This window comes from Dromiciops gliroides, chromosome 5 (genome assembly GCF_019393635.1).
Source record: "Dromiciops gliroides isolate mDroGli1 chromosome 5, mDroGli1.pri, whole genome shotgun sequence".
NCBI classification, from domain to species: Eukaryota; Metazoa; Chordata; class Mammalia; order Microbiotheria; family Microbiotheriidae; genus Dromiciops; species Dromiciops gliroides.
Genome location: NC_057865.1, coordinates 101,270,410 through 101,297,957, shown reverse-complemented (window position 1 = coordinate 101,297,957; position 27,548 = coordinate 101,270,410). Strand labels below are relative to the sequence as shown.

At 38.6% G+C, this 27,548-nt stretch overlaps 1 protein-coding gene across 1 annotated transcript; it reads right to left on the bottom strand.

Moving 5' to 3' along the window:
- Nucleotides 1-3,440: 3,440 nt before the first annotated feature.
- LOC122728753 (olfactory receptor 10AC1-like) lies at nt 3,441-4,406 on the bottom strand. The gene has a single exon (XM_043967535.1). It carries the CDS (start codon nt 4,404-4,406, stop codon nt 3,441-3,443), a length of 966 nt encoding a protein of 321 aa, XP_043823470.1.
- Between the last annotated feature and the right edge of the window lie 23,142 nt (nt 4,407-27,548).

Here is a 27,548-nt window from a genome sequence, read left to right as displayed (position 1 = left end):
CCCCAGAGAATAACTTTTCCTTTGATGAGTGGCTTTTATTACCCTATTCAGAAGAAAGAATTTGAAGAGCTGTGACTAGCGCTCAATTAGCTAGTTAACATTTATAGCAATAATGAAGATGTGACAGCCTGCTGAAATCTATAGTCTAAGTGAATTATCAGGTTGTGCTAAGAACCATCTACCTCAAATAGTTCTCTTTAGGTAGGTCAGTCTGTCTATCTGTCTGTCTCTCTCTTATATATGTATGTATATTATATAACACTATGATTATCCTTCTATTATATAATAGTATACCTCCTAATAGATAAATACATACACACACATATATAAATATAAAATGTATGTATAAAATGTATAAAATCTTTCTTTCCCACATATTTCCTTGCTGCATACATGTCTAAACACTTCTTTCTTTTTCCCTTTTCCTCTTTGTTAGTATGTCTTTATTCTATGTGTCTCCTTGTTTCCTCTTTTTTCCTTCTCTTGCCCCTTCCTTTCTTATTACCATTGTTCCTTTCAAAAAACAACACTAAGCCAAAACACCTGACCTTTGATGGGCCAAAACATGGACCTGAAATGTAATCAGAAATATTTGTATTTATCATATAAAGCCTTGTATTCTGTTTTAATTCCTTTTCTATCTAAGTTATATGTATCATTCAAGTATAGCTTGAGTTTACCTTGTTCAGAAAACTTACCTTATTTTGGCCTATAATCATCTCTTCTCTGAACATATGAAGCTACAATCTTATTTTTTTCTGAACTTCCCTCTCTCAGTTGCCTTAGATTTAAGAAAAAAGGTACTCTGTGTAAAGTAGAATAATTTAAACATCTTTTAAACTTTGCCTTGCATTTCTGGATACGTGTATCTTGGTGTTCTATTGCACTGTACTTAAAAAAAGTCCATCATAGCTAAATATACTATGATCAGATTAGAGTTTGATCGTGTTTTTTTCCTTTCACTCCAGCACATTGAAACCACATCTTAGACTTTTCCTGTCCCTTTCCCTTCACCCCAAAATTGGTTTAGTTTTGATATATGGCAGCAATTTGTGAAATTTCAAGCGATATAGAAATAAAAACGGATGGCACTTTGAAGAATTTGTAGTTAATTTCTCTGCCTAGACTTGCTGCTTAATTAAACAGTGTGTATACCTTTTCTGAACTTTCCTGCAAGGATTTTTTGAAGTTATGTAACATTTTTCTTTTATTGCTTTATATAGTTAATACTAGCTTCCAGATTACTCTTGCATAACACCAAAAACTAACAAAGGGTAGCTGTAGATAAGATCTCAGGTAGAAGAAGTCATAGGTAGAAAATAGTTTTGTTCCATTAGGTTAGTTTTTTTTTACCCTGGTGGCAAGTAATGAGAGTAGCTGTTATATGGACTTGGGACACTGGTTACATTGGAATTGTTAAATCTGACATTCGTTATTATAATGCCTTACAGATTAAAATGTGATAATAAGCCTTTCCTATTTACACTGAAATAAATACAACTTATCAGAAAATATTTACGTTTCTAATAAAATACATTACCTCAATATGCACTTTATTTTCCCAGTGAACATATCTGATTGCAACACTAGGTTCAACCCCATTGGTTATTGATTGCTTTTTGATACTTATTAAAACTCCATGTTAACCCTTGTAAATTTGGGTCTAAATACAACAAAAAGGTACCATTGTTTATCAACAAATGATCTGGGCCAAGAAAATCCTAAGATTTTGAAGAAAATGCATGTTGGAACCTAAGGACAATGACCATCAATTTGTGGAATGTTAAGGATTTGAAATTCTTTTTCTGCTAATTGTTGATTTATCCCCTTATATATCTTGAAATGTTCACTAGATGTGCTTCTTGAATATCTATTTCAGAGCACAATCTGGGGTCCAGGATGGGCAACATAAGGCCAGAATGCTGCTTGCGACAAACAATATTCTTAAACCATTGTTTAAAAGCTTGTGACATTTTCTAATCAATTCTTTTGACTAAAGAAAATAAATATATTTTTAAAAAGGTTCCCGGACCCATATCTTCTTTGTTCAGTCTTAGTACACCTCTCTGGATCCTTTCCTCCCCAGTTAGTTTATTTTGATGTATTCACAGTTTCTGGCTTCAATTTTGTGTTGTGGATCAATTCCCTGGCAAACTGAAATTGTACCTGTCAATATTGTCAGGTAAAGAGAGATACTAGTAATTTATCTATGTGATGCATGGTCTCAGATAATGGACTAATTCCAAGTCATCTTGTTGCTGTGGCCTCAGAAGCAAGGGATCACAAATTTAGAGGTGGAAGGGACCTGGGAAATCATTCAGCTCAACTGCCTCATTTTATAGACATTTGTACAGAGAGTCTGTGACTTGCCCAAGGTCACACACCTAGCATGTGGCAGCTCCAGGATATAAACCTGGGTGCTCTTACTTCAAATTTAGTCTTCTTTTCATTAAACTATGCTGCTACTTTAGGTTACTTTCTCTTATCACAGACCCAGAACCAATTAGAACCGAGCAAAATTATGTGGTTAGTGTGGAATTCATCTCACCTGTTAAGGGTCTGGCACCATTATGCACTTTCAATAGTGGATAAAAGACATCTGGGTGAAACAAAGAGAAATGAGCTAAGGAACTCAGGGTCATCCTGGGCTCAGTACAATCCTGTATGTCATTACTAGAATCCAATCTTTGTATACATCCGGAAGAAACAATTCCTCCCTTTACCATTAGGTAATATAAGAAATGTGAATAAGCAGTGAGGAATGACATCTCTAAAAATTTGGATTCAGTCCCTTTCAACCATAGGAATAAGGAGATAGAACTCCAAGTAAGAGAAAATGCAGAGGACTGTGAGGTAGGTCTTCTCACCTCGACAATCTTTAGCTTTCAACAGCAAAGACTAAATAAAGTGAATCTTTCATTCAGTTCCAAGGTGAGGCTTTAATGACCTTAGACCTCAAGATCAGTGGGTATCCATCACTTACATATCAAAAATCTAACTCAGAAAACTTACTTCCTCCAGGAAAGATGTGCTCATTTATCTCACCCCAGTCTATCCTACCCTTTCTTCTTCCCCAACCTCCTCTCCCCACATTCCCTCAGCAGGTGTACAATGGGTCTGAGATAAATTCATTTGTACCTTTTGGACTCTGTATATATGTATAATTCTTTCCTATTTCTATGTTGTGATGAGAGATCTTTAGTCAGGGATTGGGTCTTCTCCATTAGCATGAGAGAATAAGGACAGAGAATCTATCACTCAACAATACATTTCCTGGGAAGGGAGGAGAATTGAGTCCATTCCTTTCCCAGTGCTGAACACTAGTTGCTGGTGCCTAAATGTTAGAGAAAGACTGGAAGAGAAGCAATGTCTTGCCTTGTACTGAACCCCAGCTCCCCAACCCACTAGCCTTCACTGTCTTTAGGATTGGAGTGGGTGGGTCAGCCAGTAACCAGGGAGTGGCCATCTCCTTTCAACCTCAGTACCCTCTGTATGGCTGCGGTGACTTCCCGATTGCGGAAACTGTAGATGAGCGGGTAGAGGAGGGGCGTTACATTGGTATAGACAAGTGCCAGTGTCCGGTCCCGTTTGGGGGCATAGCTGGTCTTGGGCCGTGCATACATGAAGGTGGCACAGCCATAGTGCAGCAGGGTCACTGCCAGGTGGGAGGCACAGGTGGAAGCAGCCTTCTTGCGGCCCCCAGATGAGTGCAGGCGTCGCAAGGCACCCACGATAGCACCATAGGAAGTTAGGATCAGGAAAGAGGGTACCAATAATAGAAGAATACAAGCCCCAAGGAAGGGTAGTTCCTCCACGTAGCTCCGGGTACAGGCAAGGTGCAGCAGGGCAGTGACATCACAGAAGAAGTGAATCAACAGGTGGGAGCCACAGAAAGGCATTCGGAATATTGCCACTGTGAGAAACAGGGAGACCACCAGTCCCCCCAAGCAGCAGCTCATAGCCAGCCTTCCACAGAGCCCTGGTGTCATCAAGACTGGGTAGCGCAGGGGGTGGCAGATGGCCACATAGCGATCATAGGCCATGGCTGCCAATAGGAAGCACTCAGCTCCACCAAGAGCCACAAACATCTGCATTTGTACTGCACAGCCCACGAAGGAGATGGGGCTGCCCTGGTCCTGGCCCCTGGCCAGGTCAGCTAGGCAGCGTGGCACTACTACCAATGTATAGCAGAGCTCAATAGCGGACAGCTGACACAGGAAGAGCAGCATGGGGGGGCGAGTGGCAATTGAGGCCACAGACACAAGGATGACCAGGTTTCCACCCAGGGTGGCCAGGTGTACTACTAAGAGGATCACAAAGAGGAAGGGCTGTAGGCGAGGGAATTCAGAGAAGCCTTGCAGAAAGAAGCCAGGAGGTGTCTCTGTTTTATTCTGTGTACTCTCCATGAACTGCAGCTGATAGCCCAGGTGCCTATGGGAAAGGAGGGAACATGGTCTGTTGTTGTGTAAACAGCATTGGACTTGGAGTCAAATGACTTGGTTTTGAATCCTGGTTCTGCCAGTTACAAACTATGTGACATTGGGCAAATTACCTGTCTCTGAGCCTCAGTTTCCATATCTGTAAAGTGAGAGTTTTTTGATTAAATGCTTTCTAAGGTTCCTCCCAGTTGTAAATCTAGTGGTGCTATAGTTGCTACCACTAAGGAAAAGGGGTGGGAGAAAAGTAGTAGAATGGGCATAATCTATAGAATGAATTTACTGAGAGAACATCACTGAATATATGGCAATGTGATGAGAGGAAGTATGGCGTAGTGGAAGGAGTGTCCTGTACCTGAAGTCTGACTCCGACTATTTATGTGACTATGGGAAATAATTTCCTTTTTCTGATTCTTAGTTTATAAAATAGAGATACTATATAGCTAGAACAAAGCACTTTCTATATCATCTGAATAAACTGAGACAGAGAGGTTATGTGATTTACCCAGGGTGTCACCTAGCTGGCAAGTATCTGAGTTATGATTATCTTGACTCCAACTCCAGAACTTTATGCACTAGCTACCTGACTGCCTAATAATACATACACCACCTATCTCAAAGATTTGTTAGTATCAAGTGCTGTGTAAAGTAATTTAGTACCAAGATCATTGCAATTGTAGTCAAAGGATTTAGTTTCAAGACTCCTTGATAATGTTTAATAACTACGTGGTCTCATTCAAATGTAGACCTCTGAGTCTTCACATCTGATTCAACTTAAACAAAGGAACCTTGTAACTCATTTCCTCAACCCATTCTCCATCCACGCCTTCCCATCACCTTAACCATGACTCTTTCCCCTAAAACTTACCTCTGACTTGTATAAACAATTTGTGATCCATTCATGTTTTGGGTTAGTATTTCTGTTTCTTTTTCCTGCAAGCTTATAGTCATATCAGCAATTCAGAGATCAGGTGTCATATTTTTGTCATTCATTACTCCTAATTCCTATCCTGTTTAACCTGGGACTGAGCTATTACTTTTGTTTGTTTATTTTTGTAAACACAGAAATTTAGGGGTACAGGAGATATTAGAGGCAATCTAATTCAATTTCCTCCATTTCACAGATGAAAGAATAATACACTTGGGTCACATGGTACTTAAAGGGTCAAGGCAAAATTGAAACCCAGGTCTTCTACTTTATTTCTAGTGCAGTGTTTTTTCCATGGTCAGGCACTGTCTTCATGTATCAATAACATCATCAATGTTTTGGACAGTTTAATTTAGAATCAAATTTATATATACATATATGTATATATATATAATACACACACATAATGCTTTACAAATATTAAATAGCTTTTATGAATTAGATATTATTATTTAATTAAAAATAATAATTTTATAGTTTTGGGCAATGCTGATAAGAGTGGATGATATATATGTATGTAGGTATATGTACATATATGCATATATTTAGATATACCTTTCAAATTCATCAGTAGATTTCAAATTTGACAGAATATATTATCTTTGTAGGGACTGATTCATAGAATCCCAGAACATTAAGACTAGAAGGTCTGTGTGACCCTGGGAAAGTCACAACCCTAATTGCCTCACCAAAAAAAAAAAAAAAGACTAGAAGGTACCTTTTTTTTTTTCTTTTGGTGAGGCAATTGGGGTTGTGACTTGCCCCGGGTCACACAGCTAGTACATGTCAAGTGTCTGAGATTGAATTTGAACTCAGGTCCTCCTGACTCCAGGGCCGGTGCTCTATCCACTAAGCCACCTAGCTGTCCCAGAGAAGGTAGCTTTGACACCAATTCCTCTAACCCATGCTTGAACAAGATTTTCCTTGATAATATTTACTGACAAGTGGTTCTGTATCTCCCACTAAAAATATCCAGTCACAAGGAAACCACTGCCTATTCTTTCTATTTTCATGTATCATTTGGAAAGCCCTGAGAGTATTATAGGTAGGTTGACTGGGAATAAATGCCTGGGTTGGGGAAGCCATTATGTAAAAGGTAATAAAAACCCAGCCAAACCATTAAGGAAAAAAAAAAGATTTTCAAAAATTTGTTTGCTGATGGAGGTAGTTATGGAAAGGACCAGAATGATAATGTGTTCATGTTCAGTCGTTCTTTTTACTGAGGGGACAAAAACTTCCTTCCCCTTATCCATTTTAATTGAACTTACACTGGTTTTAATGATTTTGCTAATTCTTATTATGAACCATCTGTGTACCAAAACACTGTGAAAGGTGCAATTTTCCCATTAAGTTAACCATGAAAATCATGGAAACCTAGAATGTTGGACTTGGAAGGGACCTTAGAGATCTTCTATTTCAATTCTTGACCTAATGCGGAAAATCCCTTCTTATAGCATACCTGATAGATACTTATCCTGTCTCTGCTTGAAGATGTCTAAGAATGACTATCTCACTACTTTACTGGCCGCCTATATAATTTTAAAATAGTTCTAATTGTTAGGAGTTATTTTTCCTTCTATTGAAGTGAAATCTGCCTCTCTCTAACTTCCACTCTTTGTTCCTAGTTTTGCTCTCTCCAACCAAGTAACACAAATATTAACTCTCTTCCTTATGGCTATCCTTCAAATACTGAAGACAGTTAATGTGTCTCCTGTTTTCTCTTTTTCAGGCAAAAGACCACCAATTCCTTAAACTGATCCCCATATGGTATGATCTTGAGGCCCTTCACCCCCTTGATAACCCTTCTATCCCATTACTTCCCCATTTTTCTGGCTTGCTAATATTATCCCTACAATTTCCTGCCCCAAACTCAACCCGTTACTCAAGATGTGCTCTGATCAGAATAGAGCTCAGCAAAACTATTTCCTCTCCTTTTCTGTACACAGAAAGCACTTGTGATCAGCAAGGGCAAGAGATGGAATTAATAATATAATATAATTTGATGATCAAAAGAGAAGTTTACAGGGCAGCTAGGTGGCACAGTGGATAGAGCAACGGCACTGGAGTCAGGAGTACCTGAGTTCAAATCTGGCCTCAGACACTTAACACTTACTAGCTGTGTGACCCTGGGCAAGTCACTTAACCCCAATTGCCTCACTAAAAAAAAAAAAAAAAAAGAGAAGTTTATTGAGTCCAATTTTTAGAGCCTCATAAAACCACATAGCAAAGAAAACTTAACCAAATAATTGCATTAACTAAATACCGAAAGGCAGTCTTCCCCTTCCTGTTTACACTTCTCTGTAAAAGGCGGTGGTTATTAATATAAAAAAAGATCATGTTGTTCTTTAGTGGAAATGTTTATTCTCTACCCTTGAGGTGGGAGGACAGTTATTATCAACGTAATAAGAACTAAAACCACCAACTAATTCATTCCCACTCTAGCCAGAGAAAGTTCAAAAGGAAAGGAAGATTGAGTTAATCTTTTCCTCTGGGTTCCAGTGTTATTGAGGTCCTCTTCCTTTTCATTATGGTGTATAAAGTTAGGAGACAATACTCTACAACTTCCAATTGTGTCCCATGTCCCCTCTTTCTCTCATATCCCACATTTCTACATGACACTCCACCACATTCACTCTCTCCTTGTCTGCACAGCCCTCATATATGAGCCCAGAAATACTCCGAGGCATGTATAGTGTTGTTCAGTCATTTTCACTTATGTCTAACTCTTGATAACTTTATTTGGGGTTTTCTTTGCAACAATACCAGAGTGGTTTTCCGTTTCCCTCTCCAGCTCATTTTATAACTGAGGAATTGAGGCAGAGAGGGTTCTACAGGTAATATAAGGTTATATAGCTAGTAGGTTTCTGAGGCCAAATTTGAACTAAAAAAGATGAAACTTCCTGACTCCAGGCCCAGCACTGTATCCATTGAGCCACTTAGCTTGCCCAACAAAATTTAGAACAAAATATAGAAGATAATAATAATAACAATAGCAATAACAATAACTAATAATAATAATGAGATCCAGTTTGGGTGTAGAAGTGAAAAAGACTTAAGTTCAAGAAAAACCTCTGACACATGTTGCTCACATAAGGTGACCTGGACAAGTCACTTACACTCTGTGTCCCAAGCAATTTCCACAAACTACAAGTTGTAAATCAAGTGTGTTGGTAGAAGAAGTTCCTCCTCAAAAGGAAGCTCTACACACGTATCTGGTATAATAAACAACAAGAAGAACAGCAACAATACTAAAATATTGTTACATTTATATAGGACTTAAGCTATACTGACCATTTCCCTCATATCTACTTTTGAGGTAGGCAGTACAAATATTATTTATTCCCACCTCATAGGTGGGAAAACTGAAGCTCTGAGGATAAAGTGCTCCTTATTAGCATCAGAGCCAGTCCTCAACTCAGGTTTTCTAATACCAGTGCATGTCCTTTGTACACAGACTCCTTATGGAGACTTGATCCTTTGAGGTCACCCAGTCCATCTACACAGTTCTCTCCTCATCACTCTGTACCCCAGGAGCCCATCTGCCTGTCCTCTGGTCATCCATCTGTTCTTTCCCAGACCCTTCTGCTCATGCCTTCCTCTTTTTTCTCTTATTAATTATAGAAGAAAGTCATGCAGGTTTTCTTTCTGCATTTTTTCTTAAGGATCTAGGCATTTTCCTATTTTTTAGAGATTTCATCAGTTTGCTCAGTTTCAAAGTAAGATCCACCCTATGTTTCTCAGGGCTTCCCTATAGAATCTCTTCTTTTTTGGAAATGGGGGTGAAAGTAACCATTGGCCTTCTGGTGGTTGGGCATTTGTAATGACAAAATTTTTCACTTAGGTCAACAATTTCATCCTCAAGTTTCTTTAAGACTCAGAAGCACTTGTCCTGATGCTTTATTGACAACTTGCTTCTGCATTGTGGCTAAGAGTACTAGGTACATTTATCACCATTTCATCTAGCTTTTCCAAAAGGCACTTTGGGAATGGGAATCCAAGTGAACAGGGAAGCAAAAACTCAGTCATAGTCTCTACTGCCTTCTTTTTTCCTAGAGAGGACCTTTTTGCACCATGATCACCATGTAGTCCTACTGATTTTCTAGCTGAATTTCTGCCTTTGGTGTATTTAAAGAATCTCTTTCCAAAGGAAGGAATGAATCAGCAGGGCCTTTTAAAAAACACATTTCCCAACCACCGTTCACAGCAGAGGAGGAGAATTAGCTTCAAAGAAATAGCATAAAACCCAACATCAGAAGTTTCTGGCAGGGAGATTGTTTCTGTTCCAAAAACCAAAAGGCTAACCTTATTGCTTTTATGTGAACAATCAGTGTCCCGTCACATTTTGTTAAATATTCTAGTTGCCAGCTTTCTTGAGCTGAAAAATGTTTGCATCTTTTTTTTAATAAAGAAAAATTCACTTCAATTGACCAAACATTTATTTAACCTCATTCCAATGATGGAAAACAGCATAGTCCCTTTCCTCAAGGAGGTTACAATCCAACAGACATATTTTATTCTCAAACTGTCTCTGAGGTAACCTCTTGTTTTCTTTGAATTGAATTTTTTCCAGTAAGAATTTGTGCTAGAATAGGCCAGGTGGTATCCCTTTTAGTCTTAAAGGTCCTCCTTCATAGTGATGATATCTGAATTCTTTTAGGTTTTCCCTGCCCCTGGGTGCAGCAACTATGAAGTACCAGAAATGTGGTTGGTAAATAGGCAACCAAGAGGGGTGAAGAAACTTAGAACATCATTATGCTATAAGAACATCTTCAGAGTGATCAGACTTGTCCAGTAGCCTGATTAGGATATTGTGCTTCAATATACTTGTGCCCTAAGCTGGATCTCAAAGACAGAAGTAACATTAGACTCTGGGAGCAATGGTCTGCTCTGAAATTGTGTTTCTTTAATCTGGGGAGAGTTAGTGAAGAGCGTCTTTTAGTCTAAGAGCCCTGTGGAAAGGCTTCTTTCTGCCTTACTGCAGTGCCTCTCCCAATGATGGGAAATTGGATAGATTTGAGGGAGTTCAATGCAATCTACACAGTCAAACTGAAACCACACAGTTCATTGGAAAGAAATATGTTTAAGGAGATCTGGGTTCTAGCTTAATTTCTGACAGTTAACATTCAGCAACTTGGACAAGTTTCACTTCTCTGGAGCTCATCTGTCAAGTAAAGAAGTGAGTACCCTTCTGTACTCAGTTACTTCTCACCCACTTACAATGTGGCTTCTATCCCTACTTCTTTAATGAAGCAGCTCCTCCCAACATTGGCAGTGATCTTTTCATTGCTAAATCCAATGGTATTTCTCAGGCCCTATCCTCATTGAACCTTCGGAAACATTTGAACTCCTGCACCACCCCCTTCCTTCCTTCCTTCCTTCCTTCCTTCCTTCCTTCCTTCCTTCCTTCCTTCCTTCCTTCCTTCCTTCCTTCCTTCCTTCCTTCCTTCCTTCCTTCCTCCCTCCCTCCCTCCCTCCCTCCCTCCCTCCCTCCCTCCCTCCCTCCCTCCCTCCCTCCTACTGTTTCTACTCTCTCCTGGTTCTTCTCTTACTTCTTTTTGGTCTTCTTAATTTTTTCTTCTATACTCTGTGTGAGCTATATTTCTAGGTTCCATTCCAGTCCTCTCTTCTTCTCTCTTTCTAACCCCAACTCACTAATTCACTCCTGTGATTTTAATGATCACCTCTAAGCACATATTCTTCGTATCTATGTATTCAGTACAGATTTTTCCATTAAATTCTAGTCCCACGTCAACTGTTGGATGGACATCTCTACTAATAGTATCTAAAATCTGTCCCAAACTGAACTTACCACTTTCCCTCCTAAATCTGCCTCTCCTAAAATAGCTTCCTTCTTGATATTAAAGGCACCACCCTCCTTTCATTTATTCATGCTTAAAACTTTTGAGTTGATCTTTGACTTGAGTTAATCTACATTCCCACATCTAATCAATTACAAAATCCTGTAAATTCTACCATTTCAACAGCTGACCTCTCACCTGAGCTTACATGATCACCACCCTAATTTGGGCACTTATTACATGGAATTTTTATTAACTCCCTACCTGGTTTCCTGGACTTTAGTCTTTCCCTTCTGTAATTCACACCTCAAAGAATTGCCAGAATAAATGTTCTAATGGATAGGTTAGACCATGTTACTTTCCCATTAAAAACCTTTTCATTGGGTCTTTATTGCTTTTAGAATAAAAGTACAGACTCCTTATCCTGGCATTTAAGGCCCTCCGTGATCTATTTGATTCCAACTTATCTTTCTAGTCTTATTTCAAATGACTCCATTTCATGCACATCATGGTCTTGCCGAAATGGAGCTAGCAGCTCCTTTCTTTTTTTTTTTTTAATCCTATGACCATATATTTACTCAGGCTATACACATGCACAGCCAATTTTTTCTTCATTTGTTGAAATTCTTTTTTCCCTTCAGCATCCAGCTCCTAAAGAAAGTTTGTTCTGAACTTGTCAATTGAAAGTAAGCTTTTCCTCCTTCAATTTTCTTAGAATATTGTGTTGGAATCTCTTCTTTGCCTCCATCACTTTCTACGTTGTATCATATCCATTCATGTTCCATAGTCCTCTTATTATACTACAGTCTCGTTTCTCATACCTCCAACAGTTAATATAGATGCCTTGCACTTTGATTGTAGTGCTATAAAATGTTTGTGGAATTGAACTAGATTGAATTTCTAACATTCTTTCTAGTTAAATGATTTTGTAGTAATTGAATGAAAAACTAGGCTTCTCTTAAGGTAGAAACCCCTGTGTGGCTTAATGTGTGGATGGAAGAATACAGCTATTATTTTAGGAGCAAATAGAAGGTCTCTTCCCTCTCCTTCCCAAATCCCCAGCATCCTTAGTGGAACCTTTTTCTCCTTATGGAACTGGAAGGGAGGAATGAGGAATAATATTATACTTCATATATGTCCTGCACCAAGGGCTTAAAGGAACATTACTTGAGGTGTATTCTTAGTAATGAAAGGAGAGTAACCTTCAGATATACCCTTTTTCTTTATATTTTAAAGAGAAATACACTGCCCCCATTTTCAGCTGGGATTGCTGAGGCAGAAGGATACATCCGGGCAGAGATCCTCAGAAAAAAAAGATCAGAACCCAGGAGACCTTGTGTCCAAAGTCAGTATTTTTCTTTCTTTTTCATCTCCTTCCTCCATACATCCCTCTCCTCCCATGACTTGTATGATTATAGATTTTTAGAGGCAAAAGGAACCTTAGAGATAATTTAATGTAAGCCCTCTCCTTTTACAATTAAAAACAGGCCCTTAAAGGCAAAATAACTTGTTCATGATCAAGTACATAGGCACAGGCATTGATGGGACTGGGCTCCAACTTTCCTGATCCCAGTCCAATGTACTTTCAACTCAACACTTTGTACATTGTAAAATTATGTCTCCTTATTGTGGGGGCAGGGAGCTATGACTAAGAGTGGGTTAACTAAAAAGGAAATATTACCTTAGATTCCATCTTTTCTGGAAAGATAAATGTGTGTGTGCGTGTGTGTGTGTGTGTGGTGGTGGGGGGGGGGGGGTGGGGTTGACTCAATTTCCCTGTGTTACAATGCAACCCTCTCTCCTCTACCTCTGTTCTCCCAAACTGAGACATCTTCTTACCTGGGCTTAGGGCTAGGGATGTCTTGGTGATGGGTCCAGAGAAGGCTTAGATCATCGTGGTAAAAGAATGGGGAGAACAGTGTGGATGAGAAACTATGAATTACAGAGGAAAGGGGGAAAGGAAGGGAAGGAGATAAAGAAAGAGTAAGATATATAAAACAGATGGAAAGAGAATATGAGCAGGGTGAGTGCCCTAAGATGATTTTCATTGTAACCCCAAATAGCAGATGGCTGGATAGGGCCTTAGCTTGCTCTATGTCTCTTGGGGGTAGGGCAGGAGGGAAAAGGGCAAGAATGATTGCCACTTCTTACTGGGGATCCAGAGGGAGGGCCAAGGAGAAATAGCTGCTGATTAATTCTCTCTCTTAACAATGATCTTTTTTTTTTTTGCTCTGTGTAAAGGAATCATGGGGAAATTTAGTCTTTAGCATCCTAGTGAATAGACTGTTAGAAGTGGAAAGTAGCATAAAGACCATTTATTTCATCCCTCAACCCGATATCATACATAGGACATTAAGACCGAGAGAGATGGAAAGACTTGCCCAAGGATACCCAGCTCATTAGTGAAAGAGCAGGGACTAGAATTTCCTGATTGAACTCTTGTCTCTATCACATGGTTAGGCTCATCCTCTAGGGTTACCTACCTTATGGCTGCTGTACCAAAGAGCTACCTCAGCTTCCACCACTGTACTCATCTTTAGATGGCTGCTTTAAAACTCTGCAGTAATGTCCTGGACTGTTATTGAGGTCATCCCTTTTGGGGAATATCTGGAATCCAACTAACATTAAGTACCTCACAAATGAGAGATGCTGTACTAAGTTCTGTGAATAGAAAATCAAGTTGGAGGGCAGGTAGTGGATAAAGCACCAGCCCTGTATTCAGGAGGACCTGAGTTCAAATCTGGCCTCAGACACTTGACACTTACTAGCTGTGTGACCCTGGGGAAGTCAACCATCATTGCCCTGTAAAAACAAAACAAAAACAAAACAAAACAAATTTTTTTTAAATCAAGTCAATAAACATTTATTATGCACCTACTATGTGCCACGTACTACGCTAAGTGCTAGAAATATAAAGATGGTAATATAAACATGGATTACATAATGCTTTCTTTTTTAAATTAATAAGCTTCTATTTTCTTTCCCTTTTACCTCCTACCCCCACATTCCCCCACTAGAAAATAAAGAAAAACCAAAGCCTTATAACAAATACACATAGTCAAAGCAAAACAAATTCCCACACAGGACACTTCAAAATATGCTTCATTCTGTATTTATATTCTATCATCTGTTTCAGCAGCAGAGTAATATTCTTTGTATCTAGAATCATGGTTGGTCATTGTGTTGATCAGAATTCTTCAGTCTTTTAAACCTTTTTTTTTTTTTTTACAGCATTGTCGCTACTGTACTAATTATTTACCTTGGTCTGTTCATTTTACTTTGTATAATTTCATACAAATCTTCCTAGATTTTCCTGAAACAGTGCCCACCATCATTTCTCATAGTGAAATATTGTTCTAGCATATTTATATGTAATGGGGGCTGTGCTGCACATGCCCAGATCACCTAATGTGGAGCCATTCTGTCTCTAAGAACTGATATCCTGTGTTCTCCTACTTCATGGGTGAGAGTAGCCTCCCTTGATTGGCAATGGAGTCAGAATAGATTGTATTTTAGAAACTGCCAGTCTGGGACACTGTCACTCTCTTTCCAAAGGTTAGCCCTTAGAACAAGTCCCATGAAATTAAATGGTAAGGGAGAAAAGGGAGTATCATTCCTTTGCTCTCCCTTTTACCCCATGACTCTGAGAAATAGTCCTAAGTTTCTGTTTCCTTTACCCTTATCAGGTTATAGGTATAGGTAGTAATTCCCCATTCTACCCAGAATTAAGCTTTGGTGACCTTGGATCCAGGATTCTAAACAGACAGCCTGGTAGGGAAACCCTGAGGAGTCAGAGAGGGTGCACCCCAAACCCAAAGGTGGGGAATGCTTTGGATTTGAAACTGGAACAGTGTGCCTTGGGGGCAGCTAGGTGGTGCAGTGGATAAAGCACCAATCCTAGATTCAGGAGAACCTGAATTCAAATCCAACCTCAAACATTTGACACTTACTAGCTGTGTGACCCTGGGCAAGTCACTTAACCCTCATTGCCTCACACAAAAAACCAAAACAAAACAAAACAAAAAAACTAGAACAGGGCTACACAACAATGGAGCTAAGCTGCAAACCTAATCCTTTTCTCCTTTACAGATTCTAAGATAGTATGGGGAGAGAAAGGGTTAATTTTCACATATTGTGAAGTATGCTTGCATATTTGTTATGATACCTTTGAAATAAACATTACTTTGTAAAAGTCAGTCTGACTGTTGAATGATTGGAGCTGGGGTGTAGAAAACCCCCTACATCAAATTTTTACATCACAAGCTTCTCAGGGCTTTCCACCTAGGCTGGCTGCCTATATCAGGATTTAAGGGAACACTATTGGAGCTAATGTTACTAATGGCAGAGAAAAGACGAAGCAACACCTTTTATGGCTGAAATCTGGAAGAGGGGTGAAATGTAACATAATTGGCTCTTAGGTAGTGGGAATTAGAGTAATTAGTATTACATGTGGAAGTTTCTTTGTCAATCATATTTTTCCCTTATTTTGTTCCCCTTCAGGCAATATTCCCCAAATCTCATGATATCAGTATTATTAGGATTTCTTTTCTTATATTGATTTTAGATTATTTTTATCATAACATGATAATTATTACTTTTTGTCACTTGAATTGAATCTTTAATTTACCCACTCATTCATTTATTCATTCATCTATTTATTTATTCATCTATCTATTTTTTTAAGTTATACATGCGTAGTCATGTAAAACATTTCCACATTAGCCAGATTGTGAGAGAAAATGGACAAAAACAAAACTTCATATAAAGGAACTAACAAAAATTTGTGCTTTAATCTGTATTCAGATATCATCAGTTCTTTCTCTGTAGATGGATTGCATTTTTCATAAGTCCTTAAGAGTTGTCTAGGATCATTGCATTGCTGAAAATAACCAAGTTATTCATAGCAGATTATCTTACAACATTGTTGTTATTTTGTATACAGTACATTTCACTCTGTTTCAGCTCATGTGTGTCTATGCTGGTTTTTCTGATAGCATTCTGATCATCTTTTTTTTTATAGTAAATTACATTTATATAGTACTTTAAGATTATTGTGACAACAATAATAGATAACAATTATATAGTACCTTACACCTGAACAAAGCATTTTCTTCACACTAGCCCAGCAAAGTAAGTACCATACATTTCTTCATCATCCTTATCATCCTCATCCTCCTTCTCCTCATCATCTTACATTGTTTTTGCCTCTGCTTCAAATTTTTTTCACAATTATTATTGCTGTTTCCCTCCAGCCTATTCCCTTCCTATTTTATTTACTCTATTTTATTCTTTCACACTATCCCTCCTCAAAAGTGTGTTGCTTCTGATTGCTTCCTTCCCCAACCTGTCTTCCCTTCTTTCAACCCTCCAACCCCTTTCCCTCCCACTTTCCTATAGTGCAAGATATATTACCATAGCTAGTTGAGTGTGTATGTTATTCCCTCTTTGAGCCAATTCTGATTAGAGTAAAGCTCATTCACTCCCCCACTCCTTCCCCATTTTCTCCTCCACTCCATAAGTTTTTTTTTGTTTCTTTTATATGAGCTACTTTACCTCATTCCACCTCTCCCTTTCCCTTTCTCCCATTGCATTCTTCTCACTCCTTAATTTTATTTTTTAAAGATATCATCCCTTCATATTCAACTCATACCTATTCTCTCTATCTAAATATACTCCATTCAGCTGCCCTAATGATGAGAAAGTTCTTATGAGTTACAAGTAGCACCTTCTCATGCAGGAATATAAACAGTTTAACCTTTTAATATGCCTTATGCTTTCTTTTCTCTGTTTACCTTTTTATGTTTCTCTAGGGTCTTGTATTTGAAAGTCAAATTTTCTATTTAGCTGAGGTCTTTTCATTGTGAATGCCTGAGAGTCCTCTATTTCATTGAATTCCCATTTTCCCCTGAAAGATTATACTCAGTTTTGCTGAGTAGGTTATTCTTGGTTGTAATCTCAGTTCTTTTGCCCTCTGTAATATCATACTCCATGCCTTCCAATCCTTAAATTTAGAAGCTGCTAGATCTCGAGTTATACTGACTATGGCTCCACCATACTCAAATTGTTTCTGTCTGTTTGCTTACAATATTTTCTCCTTGATCTAGGAGTTATGGAATTTGGCTATGATACTCCTGGAAGTTTTCATTTTGGTATCTCTTTCAGGAGGTCATTGGTGTATTTTTTCTATTTCTATTTTACGTTCTGTTTCTAGAATATCAGGGCAATTTTCCCTGACAATTTCTTGGAAGATGATGTCTAAGCTCTTTTTTTTTGATCATGGCTTTCAGGTAGTCCAATAATTTTAAAATTATCTCTCCTGGATCTATTTTCCAGGTCAGCTGTTTTTACAAGGAGATATTTCACAAGCCCTCTATTTTTTTCATTCTTTTGATTTTGCTTTATTGTGTCTTGATTTCTCATGAAGTCATTAGCTTTAATCTTCTCAATCTTAATTTTTAACCAATTATTTTCATCAGAGAGCTTTTGTATCTCCTTTTCCATTTGGCTTTTCAAGCTGTTGATTTTTTCATGACTTAACTGCATCACTTTCATTTCTCTTTCCATTTTTCCTCTACCTCTCTTACCTTATCTTCAAAGTCCTTTTTGAGCACTTCCATGCCCTGAGACCAATTCATATTTTTCTTGGAAGCTTTGGATGTAGGATCTTTGGCTTGGCTATCTTCCTCTTAGGTTGTATTTTGATCTTCCTTGTTACTAAAGAAACTTTCTAGGGTCAGCATCTTTTTCTGTTTGCTCAGTTTGCCAGCCTATTTCTTGACTTTTAAGTCCTACTTAAAGTTGGGACACTGCTTCCAGGGTGCACTGTCCCAAGCTTCAGGGGGTCCCAGGTGGTACAATTTAAGGAGAGGTACATTAACCACTCTCTTGACCTGTGCTCTGGTCTGTAATTAACCATATACCTGCTTGCCCTCTGACCCAGAAGAGAATCCTGTTTCACTATGTCTGCAAGCTCTCGTATGCCTGAGTCCCTCCCCAACCTGGGCCACCACTCAAGACTGCAACCTGGGTCCTAGTTCAGACAAAACAACAGAGTCCTGTCTCTGTGCCAGCAGATACCCCTGTCTTCTCCCTCTAGCCAACCACTTAAACATCTCACTGTCCATGGGCTGAATTCCAGAAGTAGCCACAGATGCATCTGAGAGGCTCCTCTGAAGAACTCCTGGGTCTGAATCTGATTGGCATGGCTGAGGGACTGTGATCCACTCTCACCCTGGCAAAACAGATCTTTCCCACTGACCTTCTAAGCAGCCTTTGGCTGGAAAATGATCTCACTTTGTCATTTTGTGGGTTCTGCTGCTCTGGGAATTGTCTTATGGCATCATTTGACAGAATTTGGAGTGGTTTTGGGGGAGAGCTCTGGGAATTCACTGCCTTTCGTCTGCCATATTGGCTCCACCCCTTGAAGTCATTGAATTGAATCTTAATGAGCTCAATAGTGGCTAATTTTGAGGATAATTTTATATACTAGTTATCCTGAACATTATGCTGTTTCCATTTTCATTATGAGGAAAAATAACTTATTTTTTTCTATTGCTGGTTTTGGAATGGATTTATTTTCAAATCTTAACTAGTAGGACCTTTAAGTACTCCCCAAGTTTTTTTTTGAATAGTTTTTCTTGGTATTTAATGCCATGAATGAGAATGCTACCTTTTCTGTTACTGCTGCTTATGATTCAGGAACTCATGTCAAAAGATGGCAGAGGACTATAGGACCAATCACAGAAAAATGAAGTGAGCCAGTTAAGGAGGTGACATTAATAAGTATATTCATCAGCAATTTCTATTGACTCTTCTTAGCTGTTTTCATAGGGTCTTGTGTAGAAAATATCTGTAAAAATTGGGAATGTGGATTGCATTATTGAACAGTAGAACAAAAGTGACCAGTGTTTTCTAATCATTTTATAAAAGTCATTTGAGGAAAATATCTATATAATCTTTTGTAGTTTTGGGCCTTGGAGGACAGAGTTATCCATACTTAGGATACATTGAAGTGTCCTTGGAATTTCCTGATCTGTTGCTGGTGTTAACAAAGTAATTAATATTTGGTCCTGATTTGTCCAGACTCTAGGTATCAGTGAATTGTCAGCTTTAATTGGAACCAATTTGAGTTTATTCAGAATATTAAAAATTGTAAAGAAGCTGAAATGAAATACCTGCATGTCTTGCACATCCATAATAGTAGTTATACTTCATGGGTATCATCAATACCCTCTGGGACTTGATTGGAGGGCTGGAAGAAAGATCAAAGGACTCCTTCCAAAACCTCCATTGAAACAGGGCTCCCAGGCCAGTCATTCCTCTTTTCCCCAATGGTGTACTCCTTTGGACTGGGCTCCATCGTGTTCCCATAGCCAGTTACCTTCCTTTTCTTCCATTATAACAGCTCTATATTATCTGTGAGGAAAAAAGATAGCATCTGGCAGTTTACAATTAACTATAGGGAGCTGACCAAAGTAAAACGTTCCTCATCTTGTCAATATTGTAGGCCAGATAGCTAAGGCTTGGAATGAGTAGAAAGGAGTTTTCAATCTTGCCAATGCGTTTTTTTTTTTCTATCCCTATGGATGAGACTAATCAGGAAGCATTTTCTTTCACATGGGAAGAAGTTAAATATATCTTCACTCTCTTTGCCTTAAAAAGAACACCTGAAATTACCTTCAAATTGTCATGTTATTCTGAAAAAACTAGAAGAAGACTTGCCTTCTTGAGAGCATTGATATTTATCACTGCATCAATGATACAATGTTGACTTGGCCAGATGAGGCCGTTGTTGTAGGGCCTTAGATTAAATGATGGTCCATATAAAGCACAAGGGGTGGAAAAACAATCTTCAGAAAAATCAGGATCCATCCTCCTCAATCATATTTTGGGGAATACAGTAGGAGGGGAAAAACCCAGAGGAATCTTGTTGTTGTTCTTGTTGTTATTTAGTCATTTTCAGTTGTGTCTAATTCTTTCTTACTCCATTTGGGGTTTTCTTGGCAAAGATACTGGAGTGGTTTTCTATTTCATTCTCCAGCTCATTTTATAGATGAGGAAACTGAGGCAAAGAGGTATGGAATGACTTGCTTAGGAGTTCACACAGATTGTAAGTGTCTGAGGCCATATTTGAACTTAGGAAGATGAGTCTTCTTGACTCCAGGCCTGCCAGTCTATCCACTTTGCCACCTATCTGCAGAGGATTCTTGGCACAGTTCCAAACTAAGCTATTGACACTTGCTTTTCCACAATCTAAGGAGGAAGATCAAAGACTTATTTGATTTATTCACATTTTGGAGAACTCATATTCCTTACCCTAGTATCCTGATGGACCCCATTTAGTGAGTTACCCATAAGCCTGTTTCCTTCAAATGGAGTCCAGAACAGCCTACAGCCCTAAAAGATTTAAAGCACCCTGTTTGACAGTCTCTCCCCTTGGATCCTTAGTATTCTATAAGGCCTTGTGTTTCTTGAGGACATTGTATGTAAAAACCAGGCTACATGGAGCCAGGGTAAGCCAATGTTAGGTGTCTGGCACTAGAAATTATCCAGAGGAGCCATTTACTATTCCAATGTTGAAAAGAAGTTGTTTGCCTCTTACTGGGATACTTACTGTGGCTACTGAGCAGATGCAACAGGGCCATCCAGTTTCACTCCACCACAATGCTGTTGCTCCATTCGTTTTCCTTCTTTCATCACACGGAGGGCTGTTTCTAGCCATTCCACAGTAAGTATGAGCCCTGAGGTCTCTTTCTGGTTCTCTTGAATAGTTTAGTAGAATAACTGCTAGCTGTGGGACCTTCCACCTTTGAATATACACATTGTTCTTCCTCTAGTATCCTCAGTCTTTGAGCATCCCCTCTTTTAGGCCATCTTCTGCCTCTCCTGTGTAAAGAATTAATTGTTATTTGAGGTTTTTATGCCTTGGCACACACTGGCCTGGGGCTCCACAAATCGCATGATGCTCCACCCACTGGTTGTAGCCGGTGCCAGGGGCAGGGTTTGGATACCTTCAAAAGGTATCCAAATTCTTGCAGCAGTGTTTTCCTAATTTTTCTTTCTATTTAAAATTTAAAAATGAATTCTTTTCCTCTCCTTCCCTCTCCCTCTCTTCTCCAAAAACCCAATTACCTTTCCTAATTTCCTGTGATGTTTCCTTAATTTTCAGCACACAGAAGACTGAACACTCCTAAAGAAATCCCTTCTTTTGATTTCTTTTTGCTGAGGTCTGTTCCGGGTTAAAACACCTTCAGGTTTAAGTTTTCCCTCTGTTTTCCTTTCTTAAAGATAGAAGAATTCTTATCCTTTCTTTGCTTCCCACAACCTCATTTTTGGACATGAGAAATTTCTCTTCTTTGGTGACCTTGAAGCTGGGCTCCTCACCCCTATCTGACTCAACACAGTGACTGAAAGTGTCCTATATCCTATGTGGATACCCATATATATCCCTAATTCATCTTATGAGCATTGATAATTCAGCAGCAACAAGTTCTCCTTTCTTTGAAGGATAAGGAGAAGTAGGAGAAATAGGAGAAGGAAAAGAAGCAGCAGCATTGCCAATGTGAAACTGGCCAGTTGGAGGCCCGGGAGGCAGCTATTACTACTCACAGATTGTTGTTCATCCTATCTTCTGAAAGAAGATCAATGGCATCATGAAGGTGATTCCTTGACTTGTGGATGGATTGTATTTAAGTGAGGCAGAGTTGCACAAAGTCATCAGCCTCTCTCCTTCACAGTCATCTGAGTCCAGTGGTAAGACATAAATTAAGATGACTGATCTTACATTCAGCATAATGAAAGTATCCCATGCTGTATGTGTATACCCAAAAATCTCCCTAACTCAGCTTCTGGACATTAATGGTTCCCTAGTTATAGGTTCCTCTACTCTTTTAAAGACAGTATCTTATCTTACATGGTGCCCATGAGTTTCCTTAGGATGCAAACTACCCAGCCTCATTCAGATATAAATGGGAAACATTGTACCATAAATGCTAGATGTTGTTAAATGAACCCACCCCCAAACACCTGTCTTCACCCACTTTTGGAAAATAAGTATGGAGGATATGATCTCTGGTTCCTGCAGAGTTGCTCAAATTGGGATACCAGGCAGCAACATGACTTGTCTTGTGGTATTCATTTACCTCAAAATCTTATTTTTAATTATTCTTGCAACTGCTCTGCTAAACTCTGCTCTGCTCCCACTACTTTTAGATAGATGAAGGGAAGAGAAGCCATCTTGTAAGGGAATACTGGTCACAGGTGACACTATCATGTAGTGACTGAGGTTTTGTCTCTTGTACTGACACAGTACACTTTCTCAAATTTCTTTTCCTCCTTCCCTCTCCTCCTAACTCTCCCAATCCATCTGAGAGTGGTAAGCCTGACATACTCTTTCAGGTCACCTTCCTAGCTGAATGAACTGCTCTGTTGCACTGCATGGCCTGGAGACTCATGCCATTGGGACTTATAGAATCAGCACCAGATCACTCCTTAGCTTCAAAGGTGGGGAGTACTGCCAACGACCCCACCTTTCCCAACACAATAAAATTCTTGTAGGTAGAGACTGTCTCTTTTTTCATTGTTTCCCTAACTCATATAACAGTACAGTACACCAGACAAATTAAATAGTCAATAAATGTCAATAAAAATTATATGAGTTGATATGTTCCTCATGAAACAATTCACTCTTCCCCTTTACCCTTGTAATGGAATTATCTTAGCAAGCTCTACCTTGCTAAGCAGAGTAGAAATCTGCTAAGATCCTTGTGTATTCTTCTGATTGAAAACCTCGGAGTTCATTTAGCTTCTCTATATTTTACATTCTTCATGTACTATGCCCAGAGAATTCTTATCCCTGCTTGCCTAATTCCTGGGATTTAGAACAACCTCATTTACCCCCTGATATTCTCTCCATGTTCTTTTCCTTTTCAAACTTAGTGCTAGTCCTCTCCAATACCCTGTCTCCTTCACTCTTCTTATATTCTGAGCCCACTGAAGCCCATTTCTCTTGTTAACAAATTCCTCTTCATCCTAATGTTCTTTAAATCTCTTTTCTTCACAGAAATCTAGCTTTCCCCTGACGATACCACATCTTCTGGTCCTTTCTCAGAGGCTGGCTGTTCTTTCTGTCATATCCCTTGCTTGAGATGGCATATTCGGGCTATAGCATATGAAGTGGGAAAACAGTCTTCACAGAATCATAGAATTTCTGGTTTGGGCAAGATATCAGAAGTCATCTAGTACAAACACAGCCCAAAATAGAATCCCCAGCACAACACACCTGACAGTCTTTGCTTAGAGATTTAAAAAGGGAAACTGATGACCTCTTGTGGTAACCTATTCTGTTTTTGGATCCTAATAATTGTTCAACTCTTTTTTCCTCACATAAAGCTTCATTTTGCTTACATGGTTGCTTCTTACTCTTGCTCCTCATTTTTCCTCTGGGATCAAACAGAAAAAGCCTAATTCCTTTTTTATATCATAAGTTTTCAGTTATTTGAAAACAGCTATCATGCACTCCTACTTCATCCTTACTCTGAGTTTTATGTTCTCCAAGCTAAACATAATTAGTCCTTTAATGGGTTCTTATATAGAATGGGACGTGATGTACTTTCCCATTTTGTTTGCCTTTCTCATTATATTCTCCAGTTTTCCAAACTGACAGGGGCCATTTGCATATGGGAGATATGCCCCAAGCCAAGAAATAATGTGCAGGGTTTTGTTGTTGGGTTTTTGGGTTTTTTTGCATTTGACTGGTTATTTCCCCAAATTTCTATACAATTTTTAGCTTCTTGGTTTTTCATCTTTATGGATTTATTGAATAAGAAATGTTTAGAAAAAAGAATGTTCTGAGAAATTTCTGAATGGATGAAAGGCAACTTTTTAGGAAACTCCATTGATGGTAACAAAAACTTCTTTTTTTTTTTTCGTGAGGCAATTGGGGTTAAGTGACTTGCCCAGGGTCACACAGCTAGTAAGTGTCAAGGGTCTGAGGCTGGATTTGAACTCAGCTCCTTCTGAATCCAGTGCCAGTGCTCTATCCACTGTGCCACCTAGCTGCCCCAACAAAAACTTTTTGATGGCTGTGGGCCCCTAAGAGCCATTATGGATTCAGATTCATAAATTATTAAGGCTTGAAAAAGCATTAGAGGGGCAGCTAGGTGGCACAATGGATAGAGCACCAGCCCTGGAGTCAGGAGGACCTGAGTTCAAATGCGACCTCAGACACTTAATACTTACTAGCTGTGTGACCCTGGGCAAGTCACTTAACCTCAATTGCCTCACTAAAAAAGAAAAAGCATTAGAGATTATCTAGTCCAATTCCAACACTTTTGAGATGAGGAATCAGACTCAGAGTGCCTGGCATCTAGCAGGTACTTAAGAAATATTTCTTGACTATTGATAGACTGAATTGATACAAAAGAGTAACCCAGCTAGCAAGTTGTAGAGCCAGGTATGGCACCCAGAATTTTGTGGCCATTCGCTCTTGCAAATCATGATAAACATGACATCTGCAAGATATTAATCTGTGGTGAATGCAGCTTACTCTTTTAGCAGATAATAATGCCCATTATACATTTGGACCGCACCTCCAAACTTATGTTTTCTTTTGGTGCTAAAAGTTCTAGGGATGGCCTTTACTTAGGGTGTCCATTTACTAACCACCCTTCATTACTTTTGTTTTCTTTTGGACTGGACCCGTGATTTCTTTGACATGGTGAATGAAATGAGGAAAATTTCCCTGTATATGTAAGTCCATACTTATTCTTCAATTTTCGTTCTTTGAGAGTTTTCCAGGGACACTGAGAGGTTAACTAACTTACTCAGAATCACACAGCTAACGTAGGTAAGAGGTGGGAGTTAAATCCAGGTCTTCCTGAAATGAAAGCTTCCTCTCTGTCAAGCACATTATAGTGCCACTCATCCATTCCTTAATGCTCTGTAACCTGGCTTCTGTCTTAATTGTTCAATTGAAATTGCTTCTCTTGAAAGTCATCAGTGACCTGTTAATTACCAATTCCAATGGATATTTCCTTAGTTATCCTTATTGATATTTGCATAATTTGGCACTGTGACCAATTCCTCCTTTCTCTTTATTTCTGTATAACAGAAGACAATTTTGATCCTTTCTTTTTCTCCTACCTTCCCCCCACCTGTGACTTTTCTTTCTCTTTTGGTTGGGTGTATAGGGAAACAGAATTCATAAAATATAAACAATAATAGGCTTAAAAGCAATGTGAGTAAACACAAGTCAATAAATGGTATAAAGATACTTGATGGCAGAACAAGATAAGACAACTGAAGTCTAAACAAGGAATTGTAACAGCAATTTTAATAATTGGGAAATCTGCAAGATAAGGTGACCAATCAGAGGCAGCAATCAGGAAATTCCCCTGTCTCCCTCTCCATGTGGCTGTAAGGAACCTTATCTAACAAATCCCCATTTCCATGCTCAGATTTATCTCAGAAGATGACCATCTCTTTCTCACAAAGATTTTGGCTACTGTTTTCTTAGCTTGCTCATCAGTACTTTTCTCTACTTCAATGCCTTTATTTGTTCTCATCTCTTCTCTCCTCCTTTTCAGTCTCAGAGAATGAAGACCCAGTTTCCTTGTTAAGCCATCCACTTGTACTCTAAATCCTGTTCTATCCTCTCTTGTTTTTTGTTTGTTTGTTTTGCTGGGCAATGAGGGTTAAGTGACTTGCCCAGGGTCACATAGCTAGTAAGTGTCAAGTGCCTGAGGCCAGATTTGAACACCACCTAGCTGCCCCTCTATTCTCTCTTAATGGTTTACTCTCATCTGCAATCTCTCACCCTCTATTGGTTGTTTAACTGCTGCTTACATTCTCAGATCTTCCCATTTTCCTGAAAAACTATCCTTTATGCTGCTTTCTCTGTAGGCTACTTATATTTTTTCTCCTTTTATTAAACTTCTAGAAAGAATAATCTATAACTCCTACCTTGATAACCTTACCACTACTCATCCTTTAAAAATAATTTTAAAAAATTAACAAAAATGGGGCAGCTAGGTGGCACAGTGGATAAAGCACCAGCCCTGGATTCAGGAGGACCTGAGTTCAAATCTGGCCTTGACACTTACTAGCTGTGTGACCCTGGGTAAATCACTTAACCCTCATTGACCCACAAAAACAAACAAAAATTAACAAAAATATATTTTCTTTCCCTTCAACCTCCTTTCCCTTTAGAAAAGCAGAAAAACAAAATTATGAATATGCATAGTCTAGCAAGATGCATTTCCACATTGTGTTAAAAAAAATGTTTCATTCTTCACCTTCCGTCTGTCACCTCTCTGTGTGGAGTTATGTAACATGCTTTATCAAGTCTTCTGGAATCATGGTTAGTCACTGGGTTGATCAGATTTCTTATGTCTTTCAAAATTGTTTGTCTTCATAATATTGTTCTTATTCATGTTAATTATTCTCCTGGTTCTACCCATTTAATTGTAGATTGGTTCATACAAGCTATCCCAAGTTTCTCTGAAACCATCCCTTTTATCATTTCTTGCCATTCCATTCATACACCATAATTTGTTCAATCACTTCTCAATTGATGGGCTTCATGTTTATTATTTATTTCATAAGCAATATTCCAACTGTTATTGTATCACTGACAAATATTTATTGACAGTTTATTCTGTTCAGACCACTGTTATATGGGTTTGACTCATGCATAAATTGAATTTCACTGAGACAGAGCTTTGCAAAGTCGTTAGCCTCACTCTCTTTTCCAGAATCATAGAAGTACGGTAGTAAGACAAGGGTCAAGACTTGAGGTTAGAGGGATTTCCATATAGAAAGCCAAGTTCACATGACGAGGCTGGGTCAGTCCCACATTGGATAATAGGACTTAAAATTGGAAGGGAACTATGATATTCTAGTTTAAGGATCATAATTTTTTTTGTGTGATGGACCCCTTTGGCAGTCTGGTGAAGACCTACAGAACACATACATGTCAGAATATTGATTTTTAATACATACTATAAAATATATAGGACCACAAGGAAAACCAATTATATTAAATATATATTTATTAAAGTTTAAAAAGTTTATGTATTCTAGGCTAAGAATTTCAGATGCAATACAACTCCTCATTTCCTAGATGGAGAAATTAAAGACCTATGCCATCAAAAAGGTGTTCCCAAAGTCAAGTAGTAAAGCAGAAGAGTCAAGATTTCAATGATTTTTCTTTGATTCTTAATCCTTTGATTTCATATTTTTTGTTTTTCTTAGTATGATTCATTGATGACTAGCATCTCTTTTTCCAGATTTATTTCACTTCACTGCCCCTAAAGTTACACTTTTGTTGTTCAATTGTTTTTAGTTGTGTCTCTCTTTGTGAACCCATTGGCAGAGATACTAGAGTGG